Source organism: Mycteria americana, chromosome 10 (assembly GCF_035582795.1).
Source record: "Mycteria americana isolate JAX WOST 10 ecotype Jacksonville Zoo and Gardens chromosome 10, USCA_MyAme_1.0, whole genome shotgun sequence".
In the NCBI taxonomy this organism is placed as follows: Eukaryota; Metazoa; Chordata; class Aves; order Ciconiiformes; family Ciconiidae; genus Mycteria; species Mycteria americana.
Genome location: NC_134374.1, coordinates 12,437,698 through 12,463,185, shown reverse-complemented (window position 1 = coordinate 12,463,185; position 25,488 = coordinate 12,437,698). Strand labels below are relative to the sequence as shown.

Below are 25,488 nucleotides of genomic sequence, written 5' to 3'. Positions count from 1 at the left end.
TGCGCTGAGCTTGGGTGATGAGCTTGGGTGAGCTGGAGCTGCTCGCACGCTTCCTTGCTGGGAGGGGGGTGGCAGTTACCTTGGGCAAAAGCAGAAGGTGATCATGGAGGACTGAAGACGCATGAGCTCTGCGGTGTGTTCTCCAGCGCATCGTTGAATGCGCTGCTTCGTTCAAGCTCGATGACTTTCTGTATGGGTGGTGTGAAGGCTCGGTCCTGAGGTAGCTTTGTCCCATGGCAGCGCTGGAGTAGTTTTTATCATTCAGTTGCCTGCAGCTATGAGTCAACTGCGTGTGTCCCCTCTCTCTTTTAAGATAAGTGTTTGGTGTCAGTTTTAGGATGTGCAATACAGTCTTTCGGAGCACGTGAATATTGCTCTCGTTCTCCTGATAAGTATCTGGCCAAATGCTTATGACAATATGGGATGAAATACAGAAAAAAAGTGCACTATCATATTATAATTCTGCGCGTTGCCTTCCTTCTGTAAGGCTGCTTTGTGGAATGACCACAAATTCTTGCATTTGTGGTGTTCTGAATCTCCGGGGACTCGTTAAGAGTAATCTTTTCCTCAAGATACGCACAGTAATGCACTGTTGTGTGCTACAGGGCGGGATGTAGCTTTTGATGGCCAGCTCTGAATATCCAGTCTGGTGTTTGGGCTGCCAGGCTAGCCCCTTCCCGGTGAGTCTTGGAACGTAAATACCAAATCGGAGCTGCAGCGTGGCAGATGTCCAGATTGCCCGGGTAGCAGGAGTGAATATCTGAGCGAGGGCAAGTACTTGACTTGTTTTCTGTTCTTGACCCTAGTCATGGGCACGGAGCCTGAGCCAGTAGGTTAAAAATACTTCTTTAGCTGCTCTGCATGGGACCCAAATCGGTGACTGATAAAAGTACAAAGCATTTTATCTACCTCCCCTTAAAACTGGGAAGTGAAAGATCTCCAGAACTTGCATTTACATGGCCAGAGCAAAATGCTGAGATGCGTGGCAGCCTTGACATCGGGCGAAGCACGTGCTGATCTCACCCCTGGGGTGAAACCTTAGAGGTTATGATGTAGTTATTAGAAGACAGGATGGAAACATATTGCACCCTCCTTGGGTCATCAGTTGCCTTGAGAAACAGCGCAGGTGAAGGGAAGGAATGGACTTTTAAGGCCATCCCGCTGTGGACAGAGAGGGAGAAGGGTACGCTCTTCAGTTTGGAAAAGGAAAGGAGGGATGACATTTAATCAAATATTTCTTCTTCCAGAAAATGCCCGGAAGAAGCAGGATGGGATTGTGAGCACTTCAATTATTTATTTCACTGACCACTCTCCTCCGCTGCCTCCAAGCTCCCCCTCTATGCTGAAACTCAGGAGCATCCTGGACCTCAGTCCGTTCACAGTGACAGACCAAACGCCTATGGAAATCGTCGTGGATATATTCCGCAAGCTGGGATTGCGCCAGTGCCTGGTTACTCACAACGGGTAAGAACGCTGCAGGCAGAGCCCCGGGGCCCCAGGATTGCCTGTAGACCTGAGTCCAAACCTCCTCTCCTTCGAGTGAGCAAAGGCCTCTGACGTGTAGAGCACTGAGCATCAGCTGGAGCAGTTGTTACCCGGAAAAAAGCAATTGTGAAACCCCTGAGCCTCCTTCCCGTTGAAGCAGTAGCGTAAAGGCTGTGAGGCGAAGACACAGCTCCGTAGGGTGATGGGTCCCTCAAACCGATGGAAAGGGCTCACGGCCTCCTCTCAGATCTGGCCACGCGTATCACGTAACCACTTGAGTTTGCTTTGGTGTCGATCAGAAACGGCGTGTTTGGTGAGGTGGGGAGGAATGAGGGCAAAGATAGAAACGGAGCGATCTGTTCCCTGAAGCCTGGCACCGGCAGGAATTCTCTCCCTGTTGCTTGCTGCGCTGCGTTTGCACCAGCTGATGTTTTCAGCTCCTGGCAGACGGCTGCATTGCTCGGCATCGCTCCCCGCAGACGTTCTGCCCAGTTCCCTAGCTCCTGCCCTGCCTTCCAGCACCTTTCTGAAAGCAGCAGTACTAGGACTCTTGCTTGCTGAGAGTGCTAGGACTTAAAACGCAGCACTAGACATTCAGGTTGATCTTTTTGGAGAAGGTGGGTGTTCATAGCTATTGGTATTTGTCTCTGTAGAACCTAACATAACCACCTTACCTTTTTTAGTGTAAAATACTGATAGAGTTTCTGTTGGGGCTTGTGAGCGCCGAGCTTTGTGTGGAGCATCAGCGCTGTGGTCCAAAAAGGCACTTCAGTTACAGTTGCCCTACGTGAAGCTATGTGAGAGCAAGGATACCTTCTGCGGGTGTTGGTGCACTAAAATCGTGTTTTCATTTTCCAGGAAGCTACTCGGGATCATTACCAAAAAGGATGTATTAAAGCACATTGCACAGCTGGCTAACCAGGACCCAGATTCTATACTCTTCAATTAAAGGCAGACTAGTAGGTATTATGTGTTCAACACAAAAGAAACTTTATAGAAGATCCTGGATATACTTTCCTATTTTTATTGAGACCATGGAACTGTTTTCAGCATTTCCTTCCATGGAGCTGAAGAAGATAATGTTTTTTCTACCAGATAACCAATTGCACTACATAATCTGTGGAACATAATCTTCTTTTTAGAAGAAAAAAAAAGACTTTATTTACGTTGCTTTTGTGAAGTTGCATTGGAAAGATTCCATGAAGGAGTAAAAGCAAAATGCTATAGAATTATTTCTCCTCTTCTTATTTTATCTGAACTCTTGTTACTAATGTGGGGAGGAAAAGACCAGGTCTATACCTTCAGAAATTTTGAAGGAGAAGGATGATTTTGCACACAGCATTCAGGTGGTGGCAGAAAGGTGTGGTTGTAACTCAGGGGTGGTGTATTCCCAATTAGCCACTTGGTAAAAATAAGAACCTTGTAAAGTCAAAATAGGGGAGGGGGAAAAAAAAAATTGGCTAGCTGAGGGTGTTTTGCTGAAAGAAGGAAAAAAAACCCCACAAAACCAAACCCCCCAGAAGACCAGATCTCCTTAAAATTGGGCCCAGTTTCTGATTGGGAAGAAGCTTATTTTGATTAATCTTCTGTGAATGTATTTAATTACTCTGCCGCTGCCTTGCCAGGAGAACCCCGAGGAGGAGGCAGAAGGAGTTAACAGTTGTATTCTCATCGTGACCCCTTTTTCCGATATATGCCTAAGGATTTCTTCTCCTTGATTTCCCTTGCGCATGTAATTAAAATCGCAAAGGCTGAGTCCGAAGTTATCGCCCCGCCTTTACTGCACTTCCCGGTAAACTCTGATCATGTTTAGATATTGCACAACTGACCTCTTCCTTAATCAGCAGTGTCTTAGGCGGCTGAGGATGTCCTGCTGGAGAGCCCTGCGCCCGGGACGTTTACGTGGATGCGTGTGCTGTTCCCTGCTCCTCTCCTCAGCCCCGCACCCGACTCAGGCCCGGATCCTGGCTCTGGGATTGGCAACACTGCCACTTTACGTACGTGCACCGCTCGGTGTCTCTCCTTTTGCCAACAACTATGCAATAAAGCCCTTCCTGACCACTGTTGGCCAATAACTCGTTCCACGTCTGTGCTCCTCAAGTCCCTGTCCCAGATCTTATCAAATTATTTTCCTGTTAATAAAATTGTGACCGTTTACTGGAGTTTTGAAGGTATGCGAATGCTTTCGGAGGTCGATGTTGTTCATCGTGGCTTCAGTCCGTAGCAGACGTCGTTTTACGGTCCGTGGCTGAGGCTCGTCGGTGGCAGGAGAGCTTCCTCTGGCTCACCACCGAGGCTGCAGAAGGGAGCCAAGCTGTTGAGTAATGGCCAAGAATTAAGGAGTGAGGGCTCTGGCTCTGCTTCCTGACGGACAAACCTCCGGCGGCTGAGCAGGTATTGCACTTTGCACAGCCTCGGCCGCAGAGGCCGCGGTAACAACTCCCCTCGTCCCCGCCGGCACCCGCAGAGCCGGGCTGAGGCTTGGTGGCAGGAGGCCATGGGTTCTCTGCGTGAGGCTGCTGCCGCTGCCCGGGATAAAGCTGTTCCCTGGGGGAGCGGGGACTCCTGGCTAGAGGTGGCTGAAGTTTGGTCAATCTTAAACTCTCTCAAATATACACAAGTTCCTCATCTCTCCTTGGAGCAGAAGCCAGCTTATTTATTTTCCAAAGCCAGCCAGCAGCGCGTACCTGCTGCCACTGCTTTAACCTGGCAGGGCGGTGGTGATGTCTTGAATTCTGGTATAGCTTAAAGCTGAATCAAACCAAGATGTTACTAATGGATCAGACGCCTTCTGCTTAGAAAATAAACGCCTTGACTTTGTCTGTGGTGGTTTTGTACAGCAGGAGATGGTTGCTGAGTTGAAACAAAGACCGCAGCGTGCCCGTGAGTCGCTCACAACTCGAGATGCTTTGCGTTCTGCCTCGGCCGTGGCCGTCGGCAGGCTTTGCCTGGTGGCAGCGAAAGCTTTGCCTTTAAATGCTGGGTTTTTTGTCCTCTTTGGAGAGGGTTGTCCCCCTCTCGCCGGATGGATGCTCTCTGAGTCTGGGTGTGAGTCCAGGGAAGAAGCTGCCGCCTTCCGCTTCTCCAGGGGATGTCTGCACTGGAAGAGGCCGGGGATGCCCGTCCCCTGCGTGCAGGCTTCTCTTCCCAGCGTGGGACAGCAGAAAGACAAAGCTTTTTTCCACTTTTTTGCTTACCTTACAATACGCAGGAGGGCTCTAGCTTGAAAAATATGGTCCCTGCCTCAGTTAGATCCGCAATACGTGAGAGCCCGTTCCTCTCCTGGTGGGAAGGCTGCAGCAGCGTGGTGCGAAGGTAAGGGCAAGAGGTGCCAAAAGGGAAACCCGTGAGCAGGCTGGAGCCGTGCAGCTGGCCGGCGGGCTACCCCAGATGCTCTTGGGGAAGCGGCAGGGCAGGGAGCACGCCGTCGGAGGGGACCGCAGCCGCTCTGCCGTCTGGGCGTGGGAGCGCTGGGAACCCAGGGCAGCTCGGGGCAGGAAACACCTGCCCGGCAGCGCGGGGGCTACGCCAGCGGGCAAGCTCCCAGCTCCGCGGCCGCCGTCGGCGTGGAGGTGTTTTTGCGTGGGAGAGGCGTCCTCAGGAGGCTGGCCTGAGAAAATCCTGCACGGGGAGGCGAGAGTGGGAAAACACAGCCCCTGGCTTTGCGGGAAAGCCTGGTAGAGCTGGGCTTTAGAGAGGCTCAGTCCTTGGTGCGGGCAGGATTTCGAGTCTTCGTGATGCCAAACCAAACGTGCTGACGATGGGCAAGTAAGAGAAGCGCTGCAATGGTACAGCACCTTGCTTTGCCTCTTGCTTGAGCAGATCTCTCGGTTTCTGCTTCTTTCTAATCTGGATCTAATCCCCCGTGGGAATGGGGGTGCGTGCTTTAACGGCTGGAGGTCTGGTACGCGTGGGCAAGGTGGAAATAGGAGCTTGGAGCGTGACTTTGTAGCCGCTCTGGATGCGAAAACCCCATTGACCAACATAAATGGTGTCTGTGTAAGGGAAATACTCGTTTCAGCTCCAGACCTGTGTCTAAGCTGTAGTTCTCTGCGTAGGGAAACTTGCGGCAAAATTACCCGGTCGTCGTTATTGCGTTAGCTACAGCGGTGATGCGCTGGGCCCAGAACGTGAGGCTGGCGAGGGGCTCGTGCAGGTATAGATGTACAGCTCTATACTGGGATGGGTGCCTTCGTCCCCAGCGAGATGCGGGTTAGAGAAGCTCCTGGCTGTCCGCTGTCTGCTTTTACTGAATTCCTTTAATTCCTACAAAAGTAAGTTCAACTCTTTCATCAAAAATCCTGCGCAGGGGAGAGACCGTACTCAGTTTTTTGCTCCGAAGGGTTTTGCCCCGTCCAGTTCTTGCTTTTCCATTGCTTTACTGTCGGAGTGACTCCAGGAGGAGCCCTGGGGTTTCTCTCCAGCAAACAGCTGGTTATGCAAGTCGGAGCCGGAGACGATCCCTACGCTTGATAAATAACACCGGGCCCGTGATTGCCTTAGCTGAGCAAGAAACGGTGCTTGCAGCACTGGGTTGACCAACCGGAGAGAAAGCTGGGGTTGATGCTCTTGTAAATGCCTTTTTCATCTGCTGCTAAGACCTCTGAACTCCGGGGTGACACTGCAAGGAGGTGGCCGTAGGGCACCCTCCTCTTTAGCCTCACCCCGAAAAGGAAGGGACGCGCCGGGGGGTGTTAGGATACCATATTTATGAGGTACATTAGTGGGGACCCTTCTGGGGAGGGGGTTGGATGCCTGCCCTGGCCGTCGGCCTTCTTAAGGGCAGGATGAGAGTTGGGGTAGGTGACTTTGCGCTTCCCCCAGCCTAGTGCTGGGGGTCGAACGGGACGCAAAATGCATGAGGTAGTTTATGATGGAGGTTTGGGGCCAGCGGGCTCTCGCCGACGCTCTGCTGCTCCCCTTGTCTTCTCTGCCTGGCCACAGAGAAGCTGCCATCCTCTGAACTTCGCCTTAACGAAATGCGGTGGATGAGGGAGCCCGGTGCCATCCCTTTCCCCCGGCCAGGTTCCCAGCTGGACTAAGGCAGCCGATACGGGGGTGTCCGTGAGGAGTGGGCTCCTGTGGAGGTCAGGACTTGCTTTAGCAGCTTTGTCCAGATGCCCAGGGACGGGCTCCTCCTGCCTCCCCTGCGCTGCAGGCAGTATAGAATCATAGAATCATTTAGGCTGGAGAAGACCTTTAAGATCATCGAATCCAACCGTAAACCTAACACTGCCCAGCCCACCACTGCACCATGTCCCTAAGCACCTCATCCAAACGTCCTTTAAATACCTCCAGGGATGGGGACTCCACCACTGCCCTGGGCAGCCTGTTCCAATGCTGGACAACCCTTTCAGTGAAGAAAAATTTCCTCATATCCAGTCTAACCCTCCCCTGGCGCAACTTGAGGCCGTTCCCTCTCGTCCCATCACTTGTTACCTGGGAGAAGAGACCGACCCCACCTCTCTACCCCCTCCTTTCAGGCAGTTGTAGATAGCGATGAGGTCTCCCCTCAGCCTCCTTTTCTCCAGGCTGAACAACCCCAGTTCCTCAGCCGCTCTCCATCAGCCTTGTGCTCCAGACCCTTCCCCAGCTCCGTTGCCCTTCTCTGGACACGCTCCAGCCCCTCAATGTCTCTCTGGGAGTGAGGGGCCCAACACTGAACAGTAGGTAAGTGGAATTATTTTTTCCTGGTATCTCCAGCTTGTCTCGCTTGGGGAAATAAAGGGAAAAACCGCGTGTCCTTTGTGCACGAGATCCCTAAGTCTGGACCAAGCTGGCTCAGCGGTTTTCTGGTGTACGGCTCGCTCATCCCGAGGGCAGAGCCCGGGCGTTGTCGGCGCTGGCAGGGGAGCCTGGGACCGCGCCAGGCAGCGGCGGTGACGTGTCTGCGGGGGAGAAAGGAACGGCCGAGCTGCCGCATCAGCTTCGCCGCTCGAGCGGCCCTGAGGTCTGTTGCTCAGGGTCCAAGGTAAAGGGTCCAAGGTCTGTTGCTCAGAGTCCAAGTAAAAGGCAATTCACTCTGGAGGGGGAGAGAAATCACCTTCAAAGCAGCGTCTTTCCTCTGGGGCCTCAGTGGGACCCCAGCACCGGTCCCCGGGGGGCTGCAACCGTTTGGGGAAGGCGTCGTGGGCAGCACGGCTCCGGGAGACCGGGCACGGACGGGAGGGATGAAAACGGGCTCCTGCCTGCGGCAGCACGGGGTTCCCCCGGCTCGCTCGCGTTGCGAGAGCATGCGTGTTTTCCCATCGGTTTAACGAGCACCCTGCCTCCTTACAGCTATTTGAATCCTTGCTGAAGGAAAGAGATTTGCTGGTTTGTTTTCCTCTTTTTTCAGGCTTAATTAATGCTTGGGGGGGAGCCGCGGCCGGGTGCGATGTCCCGAGGTGTCCCCGGGGCAGATGCGCATCAGGGCAGAGCGGTGGGTGCCGGTGGCATCTGGGCGCGCGTGATGGTGGGGTCACAACCCCGGGCTTGCTTTCTTTGTACGCTTTATTTACGATGTCCCAAGAAATGATTTCCTGGGGTGTCGACGTGTTTTTCAGTGTGGATTTCCTCCTTCCTGCTGCGAACTTGTTTCTGGGCTTGGGACTTGAAAGTAAAACAAGATCTTGTTTGGAAAGGAACAACAGACTTGGATGTAGTGATGAATTGGTTAATAAGAACAGAAGGAGCGGGGGGGGGGGAAGATATTTCAGCCCCAGAATTTATTTTAAGACAAAGGCAGCACAGTTAGTGCTGTGAACGCCCTTGGCTGGCTGGCACGTTCGTCTGCGCTGAACTGAAAGCAGAGCTTCACGGCGGTGCAGATAAGACGGTCCTTTGGCAGCGACTAAAAGGAAGCAGTATGTATCTGGATCAGATCAACACGGATCCATGAGAAATAAGGTCAACCTGAAAATGTTCTTAGAGCTGTAGTGTGTCGCATCCCTTTTAAAGCAGGAGGAAAGGGCAGGGCAGGTTTCTGAGCCGTCACCTGGCGGGACGAGGCGCCCGAGCGGGCTGGGGAGCTGGAGCGGCTTTCAGTTTCGGGTGTTTTTCTTCTTTTTTTTTATTTTTTTTGTTCTGTGTGGTTCTGAGCTTGACAGACGTTATCCTGCTAGAGGCCAGGAAAGGCTCTGGTGAAGCGTGCGGGCTGGTCCGCGCTGCCTTTGGCCTGGGAAAAGCAAACTGCTCTTTCACTTCGGGAGTAGTTTTGTAACCGGCCTGCTGGCACCGAGGTTTGGCACCGAGGTTTAGCACCGATCCTGTTCCCCGAAACCACCCGTTCCTCCAGGCAGCGTGGGCAGGCAGGCAGCCCGGCACTCGCCTTCCCTGGCATTGCCCCGGCTCTGCCCTCGCAGCTGCAGGAAGAAATCGCGGCAGGGCCGAGCAACCCTGCCACCGGCAGCAGCTGAGTAACGCAACAGCCGCTATTGCTGTATACGCCACGAGGGGTTTATACACACCCGCGCAGATTCTTTTTGGTGTAAAATCCATGACGGCGAGTGGGTCGAGGTCTTTGCCTGCTGGCGTCTGCGCCGCCGGCTCTCCACCCCGAGACGCGCGGGGCTGAGCCCCAGGCTCCTCCGGTGTGCTCCTACCTGCGGGTCTTGCAGCCTTTTACAAAGACCAGCGTCCGTAGGCATCTCGTACGAGCGGGGAAATTGAGGCACAGAGGCTTAATGAGTGATGATGGTGATGAAATGGAGTAGTGCCTGCCTGCGCGCTCAGTTCTTGCCCAACTCCATCTGCTTTCTCCATCCCCAGCAGCTGTAGAAAACAAAGGCGGTGAGGGCTAGCGGGTTAGGGTTGTCTTCGAACCCCCTTGATTAAAGACTCCCCATCCCCTTCACACCTCCGGGCTGTCCTGCAGGTGTTCCTGGGGGAAAAAAAAAAAAAAAAAATCTTTGCATAATGTTGTGTCGATGAGCTCTCAGCTTGGAGAAGGGCACGAGCCGGGTGGTTCTTCCAGTCACTCCCTAAAACGAAATGGGGGATTTCTGAGGACGTTGCACATGGGGCCAGGGGGTTGATCTTGTCCAGTCTTCAGGACTCTTCGTTAACGTCAAACTTCAAAAACCCAGGACCTGCGTTTGTACAAGCGAGCGGCGAGGCAGCCTTGCCCGGTGCCGGAAACCTCCGTGTGACTGCGGGAATGAACCCGGAGCCTCTGCCGGGGCTGGGGGGGGGAAGGCCAGCGCGGGAGGTCCTCCCGTGCCCAAATCATGGGTGCGATACCCTTTTGCTGCTTGTTGTTAAATTTCAGACTAGTTTGGGAAACCGAAAAACCGTCTTCCAGTTTTGGCGCATGTCAAATGTGCATCGAATTCCCGGGATTGTTTTGCTTCTCTCAGCCTCTGGGGTTTTTTGCGCTAAGCCTCCTCTAAGCTCAGGCCGGGGCTGGGAGGGGTGAGGTTGCTCGGAAAGGGGAGATGTCACGGGGCGGGGGGAGAGATGAAGAGTCAGGACCCGGTGACTCTGCTGGAGCAGCCCGTGCCTCAAGCCTGCCCGCGCAGCCCGGGGCCAGGGCAGCCCCTCGCCGGGTGCCGCCTTCGTTCCCTCCGACAGCTCTGCCCGGCGCTGGCAAGCTTTCGCCTTCCCTTTCTGCTCGTGCCGTGGGGGCTCCGCAGGAGCCTGCTCCCCGCAGCGTGCCCACGGGCCAGGTCCGCCCCGTGGCTCCAGAAGCGGCTCGGCAGCAGCGGCGGGGCTGGGGGACGCCTGCCAGCCCCTCTCCCCGCTGCTGGCCACTGCGAAGAGCCCAGAGACCTGGAAAAGCTGCAGAGCTGGGACCTTGAGAACGGCCTCCCCAGCCTACGCCCCACCCTGCCCGCTCTTCCCCCCCCCGTCTGTCCCGTCTCTCGTTGCCCAGTGCCGCTCGGCTCTCGCCAGACTTGGCGAGGCTGCCGTTGGCCTGATGCTCGTGGAGTTCGTCTTCTCCAAAAACATCCGCCCACAAATCTGCTCCTTTCCAGGAAAGCGGAGTGACCCGTCGCCCCGCTGGCGCGGAGCCCGGCTCTCCCAGCTCACGCGAGGGGCTGCTTTACCTGCGCCGCCGGCTCCCGCTTGCTGCGTGGCAAACGGCCACCTCCTACCCGCCCCGCCAGGCTGGGGGGCTGCTTTAAACTCTATTTCAAAGGGAAACTTGGAACCACCTGCTCCGTGCTCTGATTCAACCCTGAGCTCCCACAGCTGCTGCCAAAGGCAGCTCAGGGGCCGGGGATGCGGGAGCCGGGACGAGCGCGGTGCTCCCCGGGAGGAGGTTTCGAGCCGGTAAGGGTTGTAAGAGCGGTGGGAGGCCAATTCCTGCTGTTGGTCCCCAAGGTGGTTGAGAAAGCAGGAGGAGGAACGAGAAGTGGAAGAAAAAGGGACCGTTTCAAAGGTGGTTTTGGAAGGGAGGGGTCTGCGGGGCTCGGCGTGTTTGGGGGTCTTTGCTAAGCGGTATCACGGGGGCCCCAGCTGCGCTGTGCGCTCTCGGGTTCTCTTTGCCTTGGGCGAGAGCACAACGCGCCGGTGGGGGCCGAGCGCGCTGCAGAGCCAAGCCTCTCCTCCCTCCGCGGGGCCGGGGGACCTCGGCCGGGGAGGGGGCGGCTGGGGGGGACGCGGGGAGCGGGACCCTGCAGCCCCGCCTGGAGCGGGGAGCAGCCGCGCCACCCCTTCTGCAGACGGCAGGACGGCGCTCGGGGTGCGCTGGATGAGCCGGGAAAGCTGCCCGCGCGTTCGGGGCTGCTCCGGGCGCTCGTGCGCAGGGTGGCGGGGCCAAACCGTGCCCCTGGGGGGGCTTTTTGTATCGGCCTCGCTGGAGCAGGAGCCCGCAGGAGCTGGAGGCTGGCGAGTGGCAGTGGCCGACGTCTGGGGGTGGGGGGGACGTGGGAGCCACCCGGCTCAGCCTGGCCCCCGCTCCCAGCCGAGGATGCAAAGAGAGGGAGCTCAGGCCTGGAAAGCTGTGGGACGGACAGGAGGAGCAAGGAGCAGCCCCTGCCTGGCCACAGCGTGGTGGGGAACAAGCCCGTCTTGGCACCCCCGGGTTTGGCTGTGCCTTGGGCTGGGCATGGCAACCCCAAAGCAGAGAGAGGAGGAGGAGGAGGAGGAGCAGCACCGGGATCCCCCGGGGCAGCTGGGTGAGACGTAGCCCCGAGAGCTGACGGGAGCAGGGGAGGAAGAGGAGCTGGGCCAGGCTCAGGTCCCGGGAGGGGCTCTGCCGGAGCTGGTGGTGGGGCTGCCCCTGGTCCCAGGGGAGATGAAGGCTCCGGGCTTGGAAGCGGGAGCGCATCTCCCTGGGAATGCCCCAGGCGCCCGTGGCAGAGAGGCGGTGGCGGAGCCCTTCGAGGCTCTACAGATGCAAGACGCGACAGGACCCGGTTGCTGCCTGCAGCCTTCGCTGGGCTCTGTCTGCAGCTCTCGGGGCCGGAGCTCCCGGGAACCGCACGAGCCCTCGGCACCCGGCAGCTCTGGCACCGCACCCGGGCTGCTCTGCTGCTGCCGCCCGCGTGCCAGGACCACCGGGCTGGCACGGCCGGACTCTGCTCCGGCAGGCGTGGAGGCACGGGGGGGGGGAGGCCGGAGGGAGGCTGCGGGCAGCCGGGGGAGCTGCCCCTCTGCTCTGCCCCCTTGCAGAGCTCCGCTTGCAGCCAGCCTGGGCTGGGCTGGGCAAAGAGGGGGGCAGATAAGGCTGAGCTGCAGCGAGCGGGGCTGCCCAGGACCCAGGGGTGCTGCAGCGTTGTCAGCTGAGCGCGGGAACCGGCCCAGACCTCAAAATGTCTGGTTCGCACAGCACTGCGACTGCTCGGAGGCCCAGGGCCCGTTGCCTGGGGTGCCTGACGCGGAGAGGTGCGAGACCAGTGCTGGAGTACAGGCTTTATTTAAACCAGCACCGAGAGCCCCCCCTCGCAGCCGTGCCAGCGTGGCGGGTGCTTGCGTCCCCCGTGGGAGACTGTGCTGCCGTCCTGTCCGTACACACCAACAGTCTTAATATGATACAGAGAGTATACAGGTAATTACAAAAGGGGGCTGCGTCCACCCCAGCGTCCGTGGGCCGAGCCAGCCTGACCGCGCTCTGCCCCGCTTCAACCCGCCTTTCGCATCCGGCACGGCCTTTGACGCCGAGGGCTTCGTCTGGTCCCTCCTGGGTCCTGTGCTGCTACCGCCGGGGCTCACCCGTGGGCTGAAACCCTGCAGGGTAATGATTGCCGGGGCTAAAGATGCGAGCAAGCGGGTGGCTGCGCTGGCCCAACAGGGCCGGGAGGACCAAAAACCCCGAGGAAAGAGATGCTTGGTCAGCAGCGAAGGGGAGGTGTGATGGCAAGCTCCTGGGCCGGGTAGTCCTGTGCAGGTCGGCTCGGGCAAAATGCACCTCTCTGCCACGTGCCCGGGTGCTTGGGCTGGTGATTACTCCAGCTTCGTGGTCCTGCTCTTTGACCTCCCCCGAAACCGACTGCTGGAATCGCTCCAGGTTTCTAATTAGCCTGAACTGAAACCGCGTCGCTCCTCTCCAGAAGCTGATGCCGGACCCGCCTGGTCGCTGCAGGCTGTCCCCTGGTGCTCTGCCCCGGGGGGGCCAGCCCTGCGCCCGCGCTCGCTGTGCCGCTGCTGAGCCCGGCTTCTGTCCCAGCCGGGCTGGGTCTGCCGCGTCTGCTGAGCCCGGCTTCTGTCCCAGCGCCTCCAGCCCGGGGTCCCCGAGCGCTCACAGCCCGGCTGGGTCTGCCCCTGCCAGACGTGGGGCCAGACTCGCAGAGGGTCACCCTGCCACGGGGACGGCTTTGTCTTGCGGTCGCAGATGTGACCCCGGTGCCTCTCCGGCAGCAGGGAGCCGTCCGGCGCTACCTGCTCCGTTTGCTCAGACAGGAGCCAGGGAGGTGATGTCCCGCCGGGGCTGGGACGTCCCCCCCTCGCGCACGTCTCCCGTGGGTCCTCGGGGACCCTTCCTGGCTCGCGGGCTTCCTCCCGGCTGGACGGCGGGGACCCTTGCGGCACCGAGCGCAGGGGGTCCCTGCGGGCAGCCTCCCCCCCGTGCCCTCCTCTGGCTCGTCCCTCGCCACGAGGGACGACGCACGCGGGGACGGTCCCTGCGCCGGGCCCCCCCGGCCGTTCGGCCGTTGTCCTGTTCGAATAGCTGCTGCCCCGGGGCCGCCCGGAGAGCCGATGGGCAGGAGCAGCGGGAAGGTGGGAGGCGGCCGTCACAGGTCGAGCCGGAAGGCCCCGAAGTAGCTGGCTGCTGCATCGTTGTAGTCGATGGCCAAGGAGGAGACGGAGACAAAGAGCTCATCGCCGGCCTTCAGCTCGAACAGTCCCCCCTGGTAGAGAGCGTGGAGCCCGTAGTCCGCCTCGGGCGCCCAGCACTTGGTGCCGACCCCTTTGAGCAGGAGGATGGGCTGGCTGTAGGAGGTCTTCCAGTTGATGCACTGCACGAGCTGGGGGACGGAGACTCGGGCGCTGGCCCCGTCGCTGGGGTAGCGGAAGTAGATCTGGGAGTAGATGTAGTACTTGCCCGCCTGGTTGACCCGCAGCCGGCCATCCCGGTAGGTGATGTTCTGCAGGTGCGAGTGGATGGTGCTGTCCTCCCAGCGGGCGATGGCGTGGCGGCAGGACTGGGAGAGGTTCCCGAAGCGCTTGGAGTTTCCTGGGGAGAAGGAAGGGTCGCCGAGGGGAGCGAGATGCTCTGGGGAGCACCCGGCAGGGTCAGGAGAAAGGGAGGGGGTGGCTCTAACTCTCTCCCACGGTCGTCCAGCTTGGAGGGGTGGAGGAGGCGCTCTTGGACCGGACAGGAGAAACATCTCCCCATCTGCCACCAAATGCATCCTCCCATCCTGGTCCCCTGCCACTTGGGTGAGATCTTTACCCTGTTCCCGACTCAGAAACCCTCCGGTGCCCAGCGGGGCTCCGCGACTCACCATCCTGGGCCAGGTTCTGCGGGCGGAGGGTGAGATGTGCCGAGGGCTTGCCGGCTGTTTTGGGAGGAACCTGCCCCTCCGAGGTGTTGAAGTAGCTCCGCCGCTCCTCTGCGAGAAAAGGGACGCGCGGCTGAAGAGGACAGAGAGCGTGGGGACCCCCGGCCCCGTGCCGGCAGGGCGAGCAGAGCTTGCTTACTGAGCAAGCAGAGCGAGCGGGGCAGGAAAATGCCCCACTGACGCATCAAAGAGGGGGGTTATTTGGGGATGGAAACGTCTAGTCAATCATTATCTAACATTTCTGCGCTGCCCGCTGTGGCCCTGGTTCCCCGGACTCCAGACAGACGTACACGGCTGTCCCTCCCACCCGCTCCCCGGGGCCGCGTGCCCTCCACCTGCCCGCTGGGACAGGCCTTGCTCTCCCCTCTCCTGCCCCAGCTCGCAGCACCGTGCCCGGCGGAGTTTGCCCCGGGAGCGACCGAGCCCCCCCAGCCCGCTGGCATCGCCGGCCGCACGCCGAGCCGTGCACACGAGGACCGCGGCTCCGTCTGTCCGGCTGCAACCCGGCCCCGGCAAAGAGGCTGTCGATGCTTTGCGGCACCGGCGAGCGGCGCCCCGGCTGCCAGCCCCGGTGCTGGGCCAGGAGGGACTCACCCTTCTCCGTGCTCCTGCGGATAACGTTCTCCGTCACCTGGGCCATCAGAGAAGAGAAACAGCCCCGCGGTTAAAGGTGAAACGGGCGTCCCCCGCGCCCCAGCTCCTCTTGTCTCTTCCGAGCCTTCACGACCTTGCCTTTCACGCTATGTCTCTGGGCTCCACCAGCTCCTCGCTGCAGAGGGCCTGGCATCCAGCCCCACTCCTCCGCCCCCCTCTTAAGCCATCCGTGCAGTTGCCCTCTGCCACCCCTCCGGGGAGGCAGATGGGGAAACTGAGGCAGGGAGGCAGACAGCTCTCCCATCGGCTGTCCCATCCTCCCCTGGTCCCCAACGCTGGCGGGTCCGGGCTCACCGTGGCCACGTAGGCTTTGATGGTGTTGGCCAGCTTGAGGCAGGACTGGTTGCTGATCACCTCCTCCAGGCTGGAGCCCTCCTGCTGCTGGTTGATGACCTGCAGACACCGCAGCTCCTCCGCGCTCCCCGGCGCCTGGGCTTTGAGCTGGAACAGAAACACCCGGGCATCCCCGCGTCAAAGCGGGCAGGCCGGGGCGGCGTGCGCAGCTCGGCGGGAGGGAGCAGCGGGGACGCCCGGCGGGGCGCGTGCACGGGGCGGCCGCCTTCGGCCCCGCTCCTGCAGCGGCAGGGTGCCCGCAGCCGCGCCACGGGGTGGAGAACGACCCCGAGCTGCCCTGATCCCAGAGCCGGCGGCGGGACGGGGCGGCACCGCCGGCGTGCAAACGCCGACTGTGTCCCCCGTGCTGGGGTGGAGTTAGGTGGCAGGAGGCTGGGTGGATCCCAAGTTCTGTCAAAAATCTGTTTTTGTGAATCGGACAGGTTAAATCTCATCTTGTCCTCCTACGATCCCCAGCAGAAGCGACTCTTGCTCATCCCGGCTCTTCGGGAAACACGACAGCCCCTTTCACCGAGTTCCAGCGCCGAGCGCGAGGAGGAGGCGAGACTCGGGGACTCTCGGAAGCTGCAGAGCACCAGGTAAAGAAAAGGAACTCAAATTTCCCATTCCCCATCTCCTTCACCTCCTCCTCTCCTGCCCTGGGGGAACGAGGCTCCTCAAGCGGCAAAACCCAGCCCGAGCTTCGAGCGAGATGCTCACAGCTCCTGGGGAAGCGGTTGCCCTGCGAGGCTTGGCTCCGTACGGCACACGGAGGCAAGAGCTGCAGCTGCGGGCCGGACGTGCCCGGGCAGCCTGCGCCACGCTCTTCGTGCTTTCCCGTTGCTGAGCTAAACTGGGGTTGCAAAACAAGCTCTCACGCAGCTCTGCCCTTCCAGCTGCCGAGCCGTGCTGGCCAGAGACGGGACCCCAAGCGCTCGCAGTGCTGCGTCAGCCCAGGCAGATCTCGGACGCTTCCTAGCCTGTGCTGGCTTGCGGTTTGGGCTGGGAAGCCTTCCCTCCCCGTGACGCCGGCTGCTGCACGGCAAGCTCCCCTTCCCAGGCTGTCCCGGGGCTGACCCGGCTCAGCTCCGGCTGTGGTGTCGCAGTGGGGGACAGGCGTGGCTGGCTACGGGGCCCCACCACACGATGCTGCTGCCTAGGGCGCGGGGAAACTGAGGCACAGATGGGACGGCTGCCCTGAAATCGGTGTGCCAGGAGCTGGGAGGGAATGCCGGCACCTTGACCATCCTACCTTTATCACCTGGGTCATTCCCAGGCCCCAGGAGTCCTCGGGCTTGGCCACATGGTCACCTGGGGCTTGGCCACCTCCAGCACCCTGCGCTTCCCCAGGTCTCTGCTTGCTCCGAGCCCCCACCAGACTCCTGCCTGCCCGCCTCCCTCGGCCGCAGTTTTGGGCACTCGCTTGGCCTGGTACCAGGATGCGCTCATGTTTGGGATCAATACAGACTCTGGTATCGCAGAAAGACGGGGCGAGGTCAGGTAAAAAGGGCTGGGGGGGTGGGGTTTGCACTATTGGGCCAACAGCCTGTCCTCGCGCTGGCCGGCTGGACCCGCCAGGAGCGCGGTGGCTGGCAGGCGAGCTGCAGCGGCAAGCTCGGAGGGACTGATGCGGTGGCTTGCGTGGCTGGAGACAGGCGAGCGCAGCCCTAGGAGCGTTCCCCGGGCTGGGTTTAGCCAGCCGGGCCGCAGTCTTGCAAAGACCTGCCCGCCCGAGTGGGTGGATGCGCAGAGCCCGCCGAGGCAGCCAAGCCCCGAGCGATGGGGCTCTTCGCACGGAACTCCACACCACCGACGCGTGCTTGGGCAGGGCCAGCACGTGCCGCGCCGCCCGGAGCCCCGATTACGGCGTGTGCCCGCGTAACGGGGGTCAGCCCTCCTCCCAGTGCCCGGTGACTTGGCACAGGGACTGCAAACGTGTGCCTCGTCCCTCGGGGTCCTAACAACCGCCCGGCACCGCCTGATCAAGCTAATTGCCTTGATGAAAGCTTGCTGTGATAGGCTGCACGTACCACCAGCACCCCTCCCTCCGCAGGGTAACCCCTCCGCCTGCCTTCTCCCTCTCCCCTCCTGGGAACCTTGTGCGGGGTGGGGTGTTTAAATGAAGGAAAAAGTGGGAAAGTTTTGTAAAACTGGAGGCACGGGAAGTACCCCACGTGAGGGGGCGAGGGCAGGCCGGCCATGAGAGTGATTCAGTGTCCCCGGAGATGCTGGGCTCTGACTACCTATCCCCAGCACAGATCCCGTGCAGGGACCCAGTGACCAGCCTCTGAAATTAGCCCAAAGAGGTCAATTTAAGTGGCTTTCTCCTCCCTTCAGCCCTTCCCTGTGGCTCTGGCTGCCCGCATTCCCCTCCTCTCTCCAGTGCCTTTCATGTAAATCCCTCGCAGCGGGTGCCACATGGGATCCCGGGATGGAAACAAAGCCCAGAGCGAGGGCTGAAGTCTGCTCCCAAGGATGCTCCGCTGGGCACCAGACAGGCCGCTCCTCCTGCATCCACGGGCAGGGCTTTTTTCCTTTTTTTCCCCACCTCTATTGTGGTTTTGCGCAATGCTTGGCACTGCGGGGCCCTTTTCTTGATGGGCCCTCCATCGCCAGGGACGGTGGGTGCCGACAGTGGAGCTGCCTGGCAGGCCTGGGTTTCCCTCTCCCCGTAGCAGAGGTCTCCCCGGTTCGGCGTTTTCCCCTCCTTGACCCTCCCGCTGCGCGGGGATTGCGGTGGGCCCCAGTCAGCTGCCGGGGGGGGGCCGTTAGCAGGACCAGGCTGAGTTTGGGAGCGGTTTGGCACGAGTGACCCTGCGGGGAGGGGGGAACGGCTGGATCCCAGCACGGTTATTTGGTGTGATGAAGCCGGAGCCAGCACCCAAGAGCTGCTGCTGGGGGGGGGTTTCCCAGCCAGGCCGCTTCCAGCATCTCACAAAGGGGGTGAGGAGGATTCGGCGGTCCTGGAGCGTGGGTGGGACGGGAATGGAGGGGGCCGGGGGGGGGGAGATGAACTAGGAACCAGGGGCGAATGGGGCCCGGAGCCCAGGGCAGCTCCCCCCATCCCCATCTGGAGCTGCAAACTCTGAGGGGAGCCCAGGGCAGGGCCCCCCCTCCCAGCGCGGGCCCTCGGCTCCGGACGGAGCCCAGGACAAAGGCTCCTTCTCTCCACATCTGGATCCGCGGCTCTGGGCGGAGCTGGGGGCCGTGTCCATCCCCACCCCACAGCTGGATCCGCGGCTCCCAGGGGAACCGGGGGCAGTGCTCCCCCCCCCCGCCTCCACATCTGGACCCGCGGCTCCGGGCAGGGCTCGGGACAGTGCCCGCCCCCCCCGCCCCCCCTTTCACATCTGGACCCGCGGCGGGGCAGCGCCGGTAGCCGCCGTCCCCGGCGAGCAGCGGCGCGGAGCGGGGAGCGGGCGGAGCCCCCCCCGCAGCCGCCGGGTCTCCGGGGGAGCAGCAGCCCCGCCGGCCCCGGGGCCCCGCCCGCACCGGAGCGGCTCGGGGGGCCGGGGGGAGGGCGGGCAGGGTGGGGGGGGGCAGGCCCACGCCCCGCCGGCGGGCTCACCTTGGAGATGGCCATGGTGAAGTAGACGAAGAGGCCGGTGGTGGAGGCGATCTGCAGGGCGAGGATGGCCATGACGGCCACGCTGCCCCACAGCGGCCCGCACCGCCGCCGCCGCCGCCCCCGCGCCCCGCCGGGGCCGGGGCCGGGGCCGGGGCCGTCCGCCAGCATAGGGGCCTCCGAGCCGCCGCTGTCGGAGCGCAGGAAGGGCCCGGCGCTGGGCTGGTGCGGGGCCATGGCCCGGCCCGCCCCGGCTGCCGCTGCCCCGCGCCCGCCGCGCTGCGACGGGGCCGCGGGGAGGGAGGGGCCGCGGGGCGGGGCCTCCCGTAGCCACGCCCCCTCCGCGGGGTCCGGGGCGGGGGGGGACGGGGACGGACACGGGGACCGAGGGGGGGCCCCGGGGCCGGGGACGCGGCGTGGCCGCGGGAGAGGGGGCGGCCCCGGGGCCCCGCCGGCAGCGGGCGCCAGGCGGCGGGAGCGGGGGGACAGGGGCCCTCGGGGAGCCCCGTGTGAGCCAGGGCAGCGGGAGCGCTGGGGGTGGCCCCGCGGGGCTGGGGACACCCCGCTCCGGGGCAGCGAGCAACCCCCCCACGCTGCCCCACGGGCTGAGGACGGAAGGTGGCAGGGCTGGGGGGACGTGACCTGACACGGGTTGGGGTGATGGGCCGCACGTCCCTGTCACAGACTCACGGACTCGTAGAGTGGTTTGGGTTGGAAGGGACCTTCTCGGGTCACCTCGTCCCCCCCCCGCAAGAGCAGGGACATCTCCAGCCAGAGCAGCTTGCTCGGAGCCCGTCCAGCCTGACCTGAAATATTTCCAGGGAGGGGGCCCTGGGCCAGCAGGTCTGGCCAGGGCTCAGCTGGCCACCCGTCCCTGTGGGGCCCTGGGCCAGCAGGTCTGGCCAGGGCTCAGCTGGCCACCCCAAGAAGCTCAGACAGGTAAAGATTTGCAGAAAGGGGCCCAGCTGCTGCTGAGCATCTCCCAGAGGCCTTGCCCAGGGGGAAACGTGCCCACTCTGCCCCCCGGCGAGAGCCCACCCGGGGCTGGGAGCCGCAGCGCCGGGCGGGCAGCAGGGCAGGCTGTCCTCTGCGCACGCTGGTATTTGGCCACTGAGTCCCAGTGCTCCGTCCTGCGGGCGCGCAGGGTTCCCAGTCGCTCTGAAACACAAATGTCGAGTTGTTTGGAAAGCAAACAGAGAGGCTGGAGATACGGCTGCCGCCTGACCACTGCGATAGCCACTCCGTGGTCAGGTGAGTCTGCGGCTTTTAGTGCTTTTACCGCTGAAATGAAGGTGAGATCTTGATAAAACACACGAGCACTTCAGTCTTCCCAGAACCGCTCCCTCTTCTCTAAGGATGGGGCGTGGGAAAAGGGGGCTGGCCTCAGCCCAGACCCACAGGCAGCTCTGGTAACCCCGAGCCTTGTGCTGGGGGGCGATTTAGGATCGATGGCGAAATAGGGGCCGGCTTGTGAGCGGGAGAATTTGGACCCAGGTGAGACCCATGATGGAGGCAGCTGCCCTGTGGCCCGCCCCATCCCCAGGACTTCAGGCCCTGCAGCCGTCCCGAGGCTGGGACCCAGGCCAGTGCCACAGCCACAGTTATTCATAGGGACGTGCCACGGAGACGTGGCCACGAAGCCAGAGCTGCTCTGAGTCCACGAGGGCTGACCTCCCTGCGTGCCACGGGGGTCCCCAGCTAGTGCTGCTCTCCCTCGGTGAGAGCTGTGAACCAAAGCCCTGCCAGGCTGAGCTTTGACCCCTGAGGGGCTTAAAGCTGTCTGTGATATTTCAGTAATAACATCGGTTCAGGGTTTGGCCCTTGAGCCTGGACTTTCTGGGCTGGGTCTTGCGGAGCGTGTGTCATCTAAGGACCCCCCCCGCCTGGGGAACAGGGAGAGCTGGTAGGAAGAGGCAGCTCACCAGCAGCTCGCTTCTCCAGCGCTCTCACACAATGAAGGGCATTTTTTTTTTTTTTCCTTTAAAAAAGGAACTTGTCCCGCTTCACATCCTGCCTGCCAGGAATGGCACTGTCTCTTCCACCGAACCCTCTTGCTTCCCCCTGGCTTCGTGCAGCCCCGTTTCCTGCAGGGAGCCCCAGCAGACGCAGGGGATGCAGGAGAAGGCAGCAATTCACAGGTACCACCTAATTAAAAGGGAAAGAGCAGGTCCAGTTTCTCTTTTTAATGATTTGTGGGGCGGGGGGGGGGGGGGAAACAGCAACTCCCTCTCAGGTCCCTAATTGCCTTGGGCTGGGGTGGGGGGACAGGAATTGTCCTTTCCCTCAGCTGCCAGGGCAGGAGCTTTAAGAAAAGGCTCTCAAGCATCTTCCCAGCCCTACATTTCTGCTGACGCGTCCTTGTCCCCCCTTATGGAGGGCGGCGTTGCCCATGCAGCGCTGCCAGGCTCTTCGCCCCGTTTGGAGGGCGAGGCAGCACCCACCCTCCCGCGGTCCGGAGGAGGGTGGCGAGGCAGGCTGAGGCGGCTTGGGGTTCCCTCCCCAGGAGATGGAGGAGATGGCCCTTGCTGGAGGACGTTCGGGGCTGAGAGCAGGTCCCCCTGCCCGTCCCCAGATGCAGCCACCTCTCGGGGTGCGGGGAGGTGAGTGGGTGGCCCTGTTGCCCGAGCTGGTCACGCGTGGGGCAGAGCATGGCAAAGGCTCGAGCAGGTCCTGCCTTTTCTTCTGCCTGATTTGGAGCGCTCCTGCCTGCGAAGCAGGGTGCTCCCCGCGCACTGGGAGTGACCCCTGGTCCCCCTGCTTTCTCCTTTCCCGATCACCCCCAGGCTCTATCTGCTTGTGGCATCTTGGTGGCCCACGGGTGTCCTTGGCCTGTGCTGGTGGCCATTCCTGGCAGTGGGTGTTGGCTCTGCAGCAGTTCACACCCATCACGCAGGTGCTGCACCCTGGCACGGGGCTGCTGAGCACCCAGACAGGGGAGCTGGAGGTTTAAGGTGGCTTTTGCATAGGAAAAGCTGGCCAGGAAGGGCCGGCAGTGCTGCAGCAGCGACGCGGGGGAGTCCCCTGCCCAGCCGCTCGCCCTGCCCTCCCCGTCCCGCGTTTCTCCTCGAGCGGACGCTTGTTTGGGGAGCGATGGCTGCCTGCCCTCGCCCCTGGGCAGGGCTCCCTGCAGGGTCAGTATTGGCTCTCTCCTTGCTCCTTAGGCTGGCGTTCGTACACGTGTCCTTCCTCTCAACCCTTGCTCTCTGGACCCGTCGCTGCAGCCTGGCTGGGTTGGCATCGCCCGAACCCCAGGAGCAGTTCTGAGTGGGTCTCCTCCAGAACCTTCCCTCCACCCATGCTTGTTTTGCCACGAGGTGAGCGTGGGGATACTTAAATCTCAGCGCTTTGCTATCCCCAAGCCCAATTTTATCCTTAGGTGTGCACAAATGTGCAGTAGTCCCTGAAGCACCAGCCAGGCACGTTGGGCTCCTCCGGGCTCTGCCCGGCACGCTGAGGAGCCGCGTGACCGGCTATCACAACCTCCCAAACACGGGGAAGCGGGTAACTAGTCACCTTATCTGGCTTTTATTGCTTTTGTAAAAGACTTCGCCAAGCCTTGGGTAACGCGAGCTCCGTACGAATGTCTTTAGGTCACTGATCTAATCGCTCCCTGCGCGGGTGTCTCCAGTGGACTGTGATGTGCGAAGGGAGAGGATGGGGGGATTGTGCGTGGAGGAGGCTGGCGGTTTCCTTGGCATCTTCTGGGTAGCCAAAAGGTTTTTCCTCTTGCTCGTTTAGCGGAAAGGCAGCTCTGACGCTGTTTGGGGGCTGCGGGTCCCCCTGTTCCCCACCTCCTGTCGACCCGCGCTGGAGCACGGTCAGAGCGAAGCTGCAGGAGCAGGGCGAAGGAGGTGGGACCAGATGCGGGCAAGAGACGTGGAGGCGGATGCTGAAGGGCTGAGGACTGATTTATTACCAACCGTCCCAGCCAAAGCCTTTCGGCTTGGGCTGCTTGTTGATCCTAGCGCCTGCTCTCATCTCCACCACCCTTTGCTGTCATCCGCTCTTTCTGTGGGAAGGAGCTGCTGAACTGGTGATTTGTCTCGCAGGGACCTGGGTGGGGAAAACGCTGCCCCTTCCACCTCCATGCCGTGTCAGTCAGGATGCTCCCGAGACAAGGGGATCTTCCAGCCAAAAGCATCTGCCAAGTCCACGAGCGGTTTTTCCCCTGCTCTCTGCCAGCTCGGTGCACGACCCGGTGCCCAGAGCCGGTGAGAGGCAGGCGCTGCTCCGCTCGGCGCTGGTGCGGGCATCGTCCCTGCCCCGGCAAGTGGCTGGGGCCGCAGGCGAGATGTCTTCATCGGAGTCAGGGGAGGGTGCTGAGCCAGGTGAGAGATGACGATTCATTTCTAAAAAATCCAATGAAAACCAAAACCTCCTGGTGGTTGTTCTCATTAAAAAGGCTCAGGACCTTCAGAGCCAGGTGGAGGGGGAAGAGCTAGGAAAGGCGCATCTGTGGCACAAGTGCCTGGCAAAACCTTGCCCGGGTCTCGGGCAGCGATTCTGCCTGCTTCTGGTGTTGAAGGGCTGCGTGCGCTGGGCCCCCCCATGCAAGGGGCAGCGCTGGCTTGTCAGGGCAGCCAGCCAGGCGGGGTGGAGAGAGGGCAGAGGTGGCCAAGCTCCCGCTCTTGGTGGAGCTGAGCTCGAAGGGCCGGATGCATTTACAATTTGGGGTGTGGATGTACGTGCGGGAGCAACCTGGGTACCGCTCACCCCCGCGCTGCTGCGGGATGGGGCGAGGGCACACGTGGGCTCTGCTGCTGAGCAGAGGGAAGCCTGGAGCCACGAGAACTTGGTAGCCTGGGGCTGCTCTCCGTGCCTCGGAGATAGGTTTGCAGAGCAGCCAAGCCTGGGAGCGAGGGCAGGACCAAAACTGGAACTGTGCAAAGAAAATTGGGTGGGAGCCAGATTAAAAAAAAAAAAAAAACACCAAACGCCTCCCGATGCTGGCTGAGGAGTTGTTTTTCACTTTTAATGTTTCCTGGTCTGTGCACTAGGAGAGCAGGGTCAGCCGAGCCTGGAAACGTGTTTCCTCAGCACGCAGCGGTGCAGAGCAAGTGCAGGAGAGCAGGAGAAGGTGTTTTGCTGGGGTCTCGCCAGTGCTGTCAGCGAGGCACTGGGCTGGGGGAAGCAGGCAGAGAGCACCCGCGTGGAGATGCGAGTTGGGCGCCGGGGATTTTCCAGCCCGTCCCTTGGATTCGCTTCAGCTTTGCTTCAGGCAGGACGGTTGAACGTGCAACTCAGTCGTGTTATTTTCCCATGTTTTACGGGGACGATAGGGCGTGCGGGGTCTGTTGGGTTAGCCTAGGCTGGACCCCTCTTGAGCTGGGTTAGCGGCAGGGCATTCCTCCCTGGTTCGCATCTTCTGGCGCAGAGCTCCAGCGCTAGGTCTGAGCTTCCCGAGGCTGTTCCTTTAAGGGAAACCGCAGCCTGGCGTCGTTTGCTCGAGCAGCTGATGATTTCTAACATGTGTTGGCTACACGATCTTCAGTCAGGAAACAGCAGCCCCCGGGGATGCGAAATCATTGCGTGCAGCTCAGGAAAGCCTTTGCTAACCTCCCTGGTATGCTCTCTCACACATTTGTCTTTTGATTTGAACCGATCAATTCCTGTGCCCAGATTTTTTTTGGGGGGGAAAAAACCCTCTTCCCCATCACGCCGTACTTCCGAGGCTGAATGGGAAGGTCAGTGCTTCCAGCCGAGGCACCGGACCAGCTCGCCCTCCTGCCCCGACCACGTGGAGAACCCACGGGGACCGCTGTGCCGGGCTCAGTTCTGCCCTCGCCGCAGGGAGCACCCTCTCCTGGGGTGGCAGGGACCAACCCCCCTCCTTTGGCCACCTCTTCCGTGGCCCAGCAAAGCCGGGGTGGTTCACCCCACCCACGGGGCAGCGCAACATCGCACCTTGTAGCTGTCGCAGGAACCTGGGGAACAGAAGACCTCCAGTGATGGGCCTTGGCCCCCTGTGCCTCGGTTTCCCCCGCTCGGCTCTCAGAGGGCCTTGCTTCCTGCGTGGTTTCCCAAGCGCTCGAGGTCACTGGCTTGGAAGATGGAAGATGTCCGGCTTGGACAATGCCCTGGGGTTTGTTCGTCCCGCAGAACGCTGCAAATGCCCTGCCGCGGCGACGTGCCCTGACTGAGCGTGCTTGGTCAGCGGGAGGAAAGGCTGGTTTGGAAGGAGATGAGAGATGCTCTGAGAAAAGACTTGCATAGCAGGAGGGCTCCCAGAGCCCTTACGATGCCGGGAGGCGGGAGGTGTGAGGGCCAGCTCACCCCCTCTCAGGGTGACGTTCCCTGGGTGATGCCCTGACCCGTGGGTGGAGGTCAGGGAGCCGGTGCCTGCGCACTGTGGGGCTGGCCGCTGACACGGGGCTGTGGGGCACGTTTGGCTGTGACGTGGGTCAAGCTTTACAGCGGATGCGTGCTGGGACCCCTCCTCACCCACCGGTGTGGTGCTTTGGGGTATCCCGCTGCGGTGGCAGCACGGGGTCCTCGTCGCCATCGGGCGGCACCTCTGGGGGAGAT

The 25,488-nt window shown here is 61.1% G+C and overlaps 2 protein-coding genes across 10 annotated transcripts in view; one reads left to right on the top strand and one right to left on the bottom strand.

Moving 5' to 3' along the window:
* The window catches only part of LOC142414963 (H(+)/Cl(-) exchange transporter 5), a 44,761-nt gene extending 41,211 nt beyond the window's left edge, over positions 1-3,550 (top strand). For 6 of the 8 annotated variants that reach the window (XM_075512814.1, XM_075512815.1, XM_075512812.1 and 3 more), the window contains 2 exons: positions 1,248-1,464; positions 2,344-3,550. In XM_075512814.1, the coding sequence (XP_075368929.1) occupies positions 1,248-1,464; positions 2,344-2,434 (308 nt within the window). In that variant the 3' untranslated portion in view covers positions 2,435-3,550. The remainder of the gene's footprint in view (positions 1-1,247; positions 1,465-2,343) is intronic. The other 2 variants (XM_075512811.1, XM_075512810.1) reach the window with 2 other exon arrangements.
* Positions 3,551-13,094: 9,544 nt separating this feature from the next.
* LOC142415236 (tumor necrosis factor ligand superfamily member 10-like) overlaps positions 13,095-25,488 on the bottom strand; it is a 104,460-nt gene continuing 92,066 nt past the window's right edge. Inside the window, exons 2-6 of one of the 2 annotated variants that reach the window (XM_075513307.1) lie at positions 18,967-19,123; positions 15,360-15,506; positions 15,006-15,042; positions 14,355-14,462; positions 13,095-14,083 (exon numbers count right to left, since the gene is read on the bottom strand). In XM_075513307.1, coding sequence (XP_075369422.1) covers positions 13,641-14,083; positions 14,355-14,462; positions 15,006-15,042; positions 15,360-15,506; positions 18,967-19,038 — 807 coding nt within the window. In that variant the 5' untranslated portion in view covers positions 19,039-19,123 and the 3' untranslated portion in view covers positions 13,095-13,640. Of the gene's footprint in view, positions 14,084-14,354; positions 14,463-15,005; positions 15,043-15,359; positions 15,507-18,966; positions 19,268-25,488 lie in introns of those variants that run through there. The other variant, XM_075513306.1, reaches the window with a different exon arrangement.